Below are 8,201 nucleotides of genomic sequence, written 5' to 3' on the forward strand. Positions count from 1 at the left end.
CAGCACCATCCCAGAACTTCTAACAGAACCGTGTAGTTTACAGAACTCGAGCAGAGCCGTGTAGACCAGGAAGTACTGACATTTTAAAGAGCTGTTTTCCGGTCCACTTTTGGGAGTATTCCCATTGGTCAGAACAACCAGACGGGGTGTGTTTTGTGACGTAAGAGGTTAGAAGACAGCAAGAATTGTTATGAAACAGATCAGAAATGTTCTCACAGACAGAGAGAGTTTTGTTTTGGCGCGTTTCAGAAACAGGTGCCAAAAACCTCTATATTTACGTCTGAGAGGATTCTAAAAACATGACAGTTCGTTCCAACAACTTGTTTTGCGTTTGACTCCAACCTTGGACCAACTTACACTTGCTCATTCAAAAGCAGAAATCAGAAAAGGCATAATTACTCTGTAACAGCTTTGACATGAGTTCTAACTTTGCGTGAGAAAAAATCATTACACAGTTAATAAAATTGATTAGTTCACTGCAACATCTAAAATGGTTTGAACTAAGACACTTTGATTATCAACATTTGTAAAATAGTAATGATAATAAAACAGAGAGTGTTCTTTTCACTTGAATCTTCAAGAGAGAAAGTCTCAGGATGGGTGAACCTGTATTTCTGGATTCAAATCAATGAAATGACAGTTCCTGTCCCACAAGGTTCTTAAGGTCAAGATTTTTGACCTTAGACTTAGTTTTTGACATGGGCCTAGTCCACTACACTGTTTTAAAGTACTGGTATGTAACTCAGAATTGAACCAAGGAGCCGTCTTCCTCTGATTGATTACTTTCTTTTTCAGCGGAGCAGTTTTATCAAGTGAAGTTTGCAGTGAAGTTGTAAACGATCAACCGTATCATCTAAGTCACTGCTCTCTACTGCATTACTCTGTAAAGTTACCATACAACAACACTTTTTACAAGTACCACCACTAAAGGAGGCTTAGGAATAAATATCTGACACACAGAGCAAGTGAAAACAGAAGTCTGGAGAGAACCAGAAGCCATGCTAAGCTAATGCTAGCAAGAGCTAGCAGATCCCAAATACACTGATGAAAACCAAGAAGTGTTGAAAGACAAAAGGTGTTTTATGCACAATCCAACAGTAGAAAAACAACAACTGTATTGAGGGTGTTTGTGTACTAGGATGTAAAACCGTGCAAAAGGTAAGATAATCCAGAAAAATAAGACTCCTCGAGCAAACAAGTTACTGCAGCTACCAGCAGAGGAAACAGGAAGTGACACAATATGTCTTGCCGCAAACGTAGTGAAGTGCTACGTTACTAATGCTAGGTCAAAGCCACATATTCTATGGTACTGGTCGTTGGTAACAGTCTCTGCTCTCTGACCGTTAGTGGAACTTGATGGTGTGTGTGTGTGGGGGGGGGGGGGGGGGGGTGATTTATATAGGCAGAGCTCTCAGTTCTGTTGACAAGGTGAGGCACCCTTCTTGGATAATGGTAGGGAGAACACTGGATACTGCAGACTGATACAACAGTGCCTCCATCACCTGAGTCCCTGACCTACTGTGCATCTCTCTCCTGCAGCAGAATAACCTCAGTAACCCCCCAACACCACCAGCCTCCCTGCCCCCCACACCTCCACCTGTCGCCAGGCAGAAACTGCTCAACGGCTACGCCACCACGGAGGAGCTGACTAAGAAGGAGATCAGTGAGCAGGAAGGTGAGGATCACAGACGGGCTGTATCTAATAGAATCTTTTAGCCGTCTGCTGTGTCTGACAGGCTCTTTGAGCCCTTCGCTCTGTTTGACAGGCTCCTTTAGCCCTTTGCTGTGTCTGACAGGCTTCTTAGTCCTCTGCTGTGCCTGACAGGCTCTTTGAGCCCTTTGCTCTGTTTGACAGGCTGTTTTAGCCTTCCGCTGTGCCTGACAGGCTCCTTTAGCCCTTTGCTGTGCCTGACAGGCTCCTTTAGCCCTTTGCTGTGCCTGACAGGCTGTTTTCATCTAACCTTTATTTAGACAGGTAAATCCCATTGAGCCTCGAGGACTCATTTACAAGAGAGACCTGATTTCAACAAAGAAAGATGACAACAATGGACAACAGCAACAAAAAATTGTTATAAAGTCATACTCCAGTTTTTTTTTTTAACAAATAGGATGGCTAAAAAAAAGGTAACAAAAAACAGCTAGATTCTAAGGCGAATGTAGAAAACTAAAAACAGGAACATGTCTGCATTGGTCCCTGCCAGGAGTCTGTTAGTCCTCTGTTGTGTCTTATAGGCTGTTTTAGCCCATTACTGTGTCTGACAGGCTGTTTTAGCCCTTTGCTGTGTCCTACAGACTCATTTTGCCCTCTGCTGTGCCTGACAAGCTATTTTAACCCTTTGCTATGTCTGACGGGCTGTTTTGGCCCTCTGCTGTGTCAAATGGCTTCTGTGGTGTCTCAAGCTTTTACCTGTTCAGGCAACATTTGTGTTGTTTTACATCAGTGAAAGGTGTGTCAGCACTGAAGCAGAAGGAGGAGGAGCTTCTGAGTCTAAACCACTCCTCTAAGACTGTACATGTCCCCGCCTCCCTGCCAACTCCACCCCATAACAATCAGGAAGAGCTCAGGTAAGGCTTGCCTACACACCCAGCATCAGTTCGTGTCACAGAACCCACCTGACTTTGTTGGTTTCTCAGAGTGCAGAATTCTTCGGACCATGACAGCCTGGACGGCTTTGTGCTGTCGTCGTCTCCGGAGAGCGTAGCGGACATGGTGGTGAGCAGGTACCCCGACCTGTCCTTCATCAAGACAGAGCCGCCCTCACCCTGCCCCTCGCCTACATTTCCCATAATCCCCTGTGCCTGGGGCAAAGGTCAGTCAGCTGCAGCCTCACAGGCTCCTTAATGTTTGTCACCTGCTGATCAGCTGGCGGCTCTGTGTTCAGGCTCTGTGGTGAAACAGGAAGTGAAGGCGGAGCCTCAACTGCAGGATCACCCTTCCTGCTCCAACAAAGACCTGGTTACCATAACGATAACTCTGAACCCAGTCGCAGCTCAGGTAAACACCTACCCCTGTCTATGTGGACTCATCAGTAGTCCCTCCCTCTTCATGACATCAACTGTTTGCAGAATGTTTCGGGCGTGATGGCAACGATGGCAGGGCTACTGCGGGTCCCGGGACCCATCAGCTACCAGCTGAGCCAAGCGCCAGGCTCTGAGCAGAACTCTCTGGCCCTTCTGGCTGGAGTCCGTGTGCCGCAGGTTCATGTTTGTATCCCTTCTGTTTGGAATTTACACCTGGACCCTGTGAGCACCTGATCTAATGTTTGACCCCTGGTTCCTTCAGGGTCCAGGACCTGGCAGGCTGCAGAGGGTGCACCCTGCTGTGGGGAACCAGCCGCGCTGCTGCAGTCGCTGCAAGGAGCTTCTGGGAAACAGAGTCCACCTCAAACAGGTGGGCCTCAGAGACTGGGGCTCAGTCAACCTGCAGGGTGTCAGACAGGAAATAACCGTTTGTGTTTTACAGGAACCAGAGTCCAGAAACGGATCCAGCCTGCTGTTCTGCAGTCCCAGCTGTTCTGCCCTGTACCGGTCCGAGAATCAAAACCGTTCCACAGGAAGCAAGGTGAGGGTACACACCTGTTTGGTCTCTGATTATTAGTCTCACGTTGAATGTTTCTTTACCCATAATGCACTTGTCTCTGTGTGTTGTCAGCCTGCAATCCCAGTTGTGCTGACTGGATCTGAGTCAACTCCTCCCAGCAGAACCCAGCACCATTACACCAACAACATGTCCTCTATCGCCGTCCAGTCTCTCCCTCACACTCCATCCTTCTCCTCCTCCTCCTCCTCCTCCTCCCCGCCGCTCACCTTTCCTCCCGCCTCCGCCATCACCATGGAGACCAGGCCCCGCATGGACAGCCTCAAGGTGAGAGGAACTACCTTCTCAATAACAGGCAGACGTTTCACCACCTACTCTGACTGATGGGGGTTTTTTTTACTTTGGAGTCAATCGATGCGCCTGCGTGTGATAGTCACATGACCAATTTCAGTCACTCTAGTGGGAAAGACACTGCATCTCAGTGCCTCCATTTTAGTGTGGGTCAAAAGTACACACTTTAAACCACACATCCTGATGCATGCTCAATAATCCAGGTAGAAAAATCCAAAAAAGTTCAATCTGGTCCTCTGGACATTCAAAAAAACAAAAGCAAAACAAAGCAAAAAAAAAATAAAATCTAGAACCACACACCAGTTTTTAAATTGCGTTGATAGGCCAAGTAAAACGAAAGGTACGTATGTAACTATGGTTCTATGAATCCCGGTTGACCGCCAGAGGGCATTGCTGAAAGCACTGAATGTTCCCTTCACGCATGCGCCATTCGAGTAGTAATTCCAACGGAGTCACAGGTGTGACATATCGGGTGATCAGTCGGAAGCTGTATGGCCTGACGTCACCCGATGCTCTGCTCCTACAGAATCTTCTTGCGCAAGGATTCTGGGTGACAGAGAAGTTCTGGCGGTCATCCGAGATTCATAGAACTGTAGTTACATGTGTAACTTTTGTTCCATTTCATCCCTACTGACCACCAGAGGGTGGTGCTGAAAGCATTGAATGACTAATACCAGCAATGTCACAAGGAATCCTGAGCACATACCTCACTGAGAAGGCCCAGAGGACCCTTGCAGAAGAACCTGGCCCAGAGGATGAGGAGTGGCCATGATGATGTTGTAAAATCTGGTGAACGTGCTTGGGGAAGCCCATGATGCAGTAGCACATATTGCTTTCATCAGAACCCCTGTCAAGGCTGCCCAGGAAGTGGAGATGCTCCTGGTAGAGTGTGTCTTCACACCGACCGGCGGGGGGCCGTGCTCTGCGGCGTAGGCGTGGCAGATGACATCCACAATCCAGTGGGAGAGACGTTACTTCAGAGGACAACCTAACCTAGATCTTCCAAAACATAGGAACAGCTGGTCTAAGTGACTTATGGCGGCAGTAGCTGCGATGTATGCCTCCAGTGCCCTCACTGTGCACAACAACCCAGACCCGTTGCCAGCCCCACCGGCGTAGGCTTAAATCGTGCCAGTCTCAATGGTTGGTTACAGTGAGAGTGAGATAACACCTTGGGTACATAAGCCATGTTTGGCCGCAAGGTAACACCAGAGCCATCAGGACCCCCACCTGAGACGGGGGCTGTTGGATAGAGCATATAGCTTGCTGACCCTCTTAGTTGAGATAATAGCCAACAAAAAAGCCGTCTTACACGAAAGCCACTTGAGGTCTGCCTGTGCCAGAGGCTCGTATGGAGGGTGGCAAAGAGCTTCGAGAACCAAAGGCAGATCCCAAACTGATGCTCGTGGAGCCGCCGATGGGTGCAACCTACGGGCACCACGCAGAAGATTTTAATTTGGTGCATTCTGTGTCTGGACCTACACACGATAAAGGTCACACTTTAGATCTTGTGCTCTCTTTGGGATTACCTGTGTTTAATCTGGAAATTCATGACTCTATAATCTCTGATCATATGCCTATTACAGCCCACTGCGTTGGGGAATCAGTGTAGCATTTTCACCAAACAGAACATCTTGGAGTTTACTTGACTCCAGCCTCGTCCTCTGACAGTTACTGAAGCTAGAGGAGTCACCAGTTGAACACATCAGGTGACCTGTCCCACTGACTGACTGCTGCTGATTGGTTCACAGGTGAAGGTGAAGTTAAAACCCCGCCCCCGGGCCGTGCCAGGCACAGATGGGTCACCGTTGTCTCGACACGGGAAGAGAACGAAGAGTTCCCGCTGGAGACGGTGGAGTGTCGGCATCACACTCAGCAGGTCAGAGTCCGCAGAAATTTGGACCCGTTCCAGAACCAGGACTAAATGTTTGGATCTGGATCAAACAGAACGAGTCCAGGTGTTCCAGGGTATGAGGTCTGGTTCTTCTGAGGTCCAGCTGTATGAACTTACTGAAAACTCTGTTCTGGTGGTCCTTCTGTAGGTCATGGTACTGGTATTTCAAGAAGTCTGATGGACTGGGTCTCATCCTCTCTGTTTAGGGGTCCGTGCGTTCGTAACGATGCGGTTGCCGTGCCGACGGAGGAGGAAGTGGACGAGTTGCTGAGGAGGTTGGGGGCGTGTCTTTGTCCTGACCCGTTACCTAAAGACCAGCGGAGGTGCTGCTTCTGTCACCAGCAGGGAGACGGACTGACGGACGGGCCGGCCCGACTCCTGAACCTGGACCTGGATCTGTGGGTGGGTGTGCTGAGGCAGACCAGCCCCTGGTTCAAGTAGAGACCCTCAGACTGACCTGGTCTGTGTTTCAGGTGCACCTGAACTGTGCCCTGTGGTCCAGTGAGGTGTACGAGACCCAGGCGGGTGCCCTGATCAACGTGGAGCTGGCTCTGAGGCGGGGCTTGATGCTGCGCTGCGTCCACTGCCAGCAGACTGGCGCCACCGCTGGCTGCAACCGGCTCCGCTGCACCAACACTTACCACTTCACCTGCGCCCTGCAGGCCCACTGCACCTTCTTCAAGGTGATGCACACACCTGCACACAAACACACACACAGACCGAGACAGATGTTCACCTGTACTCACCTGTGTGGACTCATGGACCTCCTCCTGTTCCTCCAGGATAAGACCATGCTCTGTCACCTCCACAAGCCCCGGACGCTGCTCCTCAGCGGGGACCGCTCGTCCAGCTGCTCCCCCTCCACCACGCCCGACCTGATCCTCGACTCTGCACCGTTTTGTGACCCTTACGACTCGGAGCTGCGCTGCTTCGCTGTGTTCCGGCGAGTCTTCGTGCAGCGGGATGAGGCAAGGCAGATCGCCGCCGTGGTGCAGCGCGGTGAGCGGCAGCACACCTTCCGGGTCGGCAGCCTCCTGTTCTGCGCCGTTGGCAGGCTCCTCCCTCAGCAGATGGGCTTCTTCCACAACCAGGCCGCCATCTTCCCCATTGGTTACCACGCCAACCGCTACTACTGGAGCATGCGCCACTGCAACAGGTGATTTTTCTGACTGGTTATGGACGGGTTCCTCAGCACCTGTCAGGCTGATCTCAATTGAGATCAACATAAACATCAAAGCATGTCGAGCCACTTGACCTAATGCTAATTAACCTGTTAGCCTAAGTAAAGCTGCTAACTGTTGAAGCTAACATTTGTTTGGAGCTGCGGTAGTTAAACCGTAGGAGCCAGAACGACTGCCAGGGTCATGTGCTCCTCCTCAGAGTGAGAATTGATCAGTGATTGGTTTCTGCTGCAGGCGCTGTAAGTACATGTGCTACATCGAGGAGACGGAGGCTCAGCCGCTCTTTAAAGTCAAGGTGGTCGAGAAGGGACACGAGGACCTGGTCCTGACAGGAGACACTCCTAAAGGTGAGGGTCATGTGACCTGCGAGCAGCCCGTGTGCTCCGTTTACACGCTCTGACCCGTGTGTTTGTCTGTGTGTGTGTGTGTGTGTGTGTGTGTGTGCGTGCAGCTGTGTGGGACCAGGTCCTGGATCCTGTGGCCCAGTTGAGGAGCTCCAGTGGGACTCTGAAACTGTTCCCTGTTTACCTGAAGGGAGAAGACCTGTTCGGTTTGACTACGTCTGCAGTGACACGGATCATTGAGTCCGTAAGTCCAAGTCCTGAACACACACCTGTGAGAGGAGGTCACACCTCACACTCACCTGCTGTCTGTCTGTCTGTCTGACTGACTCTGTCTGTCTGCGTGTGTGTGTGTTTGCAGCTGCCTGGTGTCGAGGCCTGTGAGCGTTACACCTTCCGTTATGGCAGGAACCCGCTCATGGAGTGGCCCCTGGCCTTCAACCCGTCCGGCTCGGCCCGCTCTGAACCCAAAGCTTGCCAGGCCAAGAGGTAATGACATCACTTCCTGTTCCTGTCAGCTGGTTCAATTTAAGCTTCGCCCTGTATGATGTTTCAATCCAGGTGTGGTCTGTTCCAGGCCCTATCTGCTGACCAGTACGGCTTCCAGATGTCAGGGTTCTGTAGGCTCCATCGTGGGTCTCGTCCCCGGCGTCCTGTCTCTGTCTCCTGGAGAAACAGTGGCCGGTGCCCATCAGGGACGCCACTCCAAGTCGTCCCAGTACCGCCGCATGAAGGCCGAGTGGAAGAGCAACGTGTACCTGGCTCGCTCTCGCATCCAGGTGAGACTTCTGTTACTCCGGGGGGGGTTATGACACTCTCACTAGGGGGATCATGAGACCTGCCCACCAGGGAGGTCATGAGACACGCCCACTAGGGAGGTCATGAGACACGCCCAC

General features: G+C 50.9%; 1 protein-coding gene across 1 annotated transcript in view; it reads left to right on the forward strand.

Annotated features, from left to right (window-relative positions):
* Positions 1-8,201, forward strand: part of LOC119426464 (histone-lysine N-methyltransferase 2C) — a gene marked incomplete at its 5' end in the record, with an annotated part of 64,283 nt that overhangs the window by 51,036 nt on the left and 5,046 nt on the right. The window contains 16 exons of the mRNA XM_037694025.1: positions 1,540-1,675; positions 2,442-2,565; positions 2,635-2,810; positions 2,883-2,995; positions 3,067-3,204; positions 3,284-3,391; positions 3,464-3,562; positions 3,653-3,865; positions 5,641-5,768; positions 5,990-6,185; positions 6,257-6,466; positions 6,566-6,939; positions 7,199-7,311; positions 7,416-7,552; positions 7,667-7,794; positions 7,883-8,084. Coding sequence (XP_037549953.1) covers positions 1,540-1,675; positions 2,442-2,565; positions 2,635-2,810; positions 2,883-2,995; positions 3,067-3,204; positions 3,284-3,391; positions 3,464-3,562; positions 3,653-3,865; positions 5,641-5,768; positions 5,990-6,185; positions 6,257-6,466; positions 6,566-6,939; positions 7,199-7,311; positions 7,416-7,552; positions 7,667-7,794; positions 7,883-8,084 — 2,595 coding nt within the window. The remainder of the gene's footprint in view (positions 1-1,539; positions 1,676-2,441; positions 2,566-2,634; positions 2,811-2,882; positions 2,996-3,066; positions 3,205-3,283; positions 3,392-3,463; positions 3,563-3,652; positions 3,866-5,640; positions 5,769-5,989; positions 6,186-6,256; positions 6,467-6,565; positions 6,940-7,198; positions 7,312-7,415; positions 7,553-7,666; positions 7,795-7,882; positions 8,085-8,201) is intronic.

The sequence above is a fragment of the Nematolebias whitei genome, chromosome 20 (genome assembly GCF_014905685.2).
Source record: "Nematolebias whitei isolate Nwh7 chromosome 20, NemWhi1, whole genome shotgun sequence".
Lineage (NCBI taxonomy): Eukaryota > Metazoa > Chordata > Actinopteri > Cyprinodontiformes > Rivulidae > Nematolebias > Nematolebias whitei.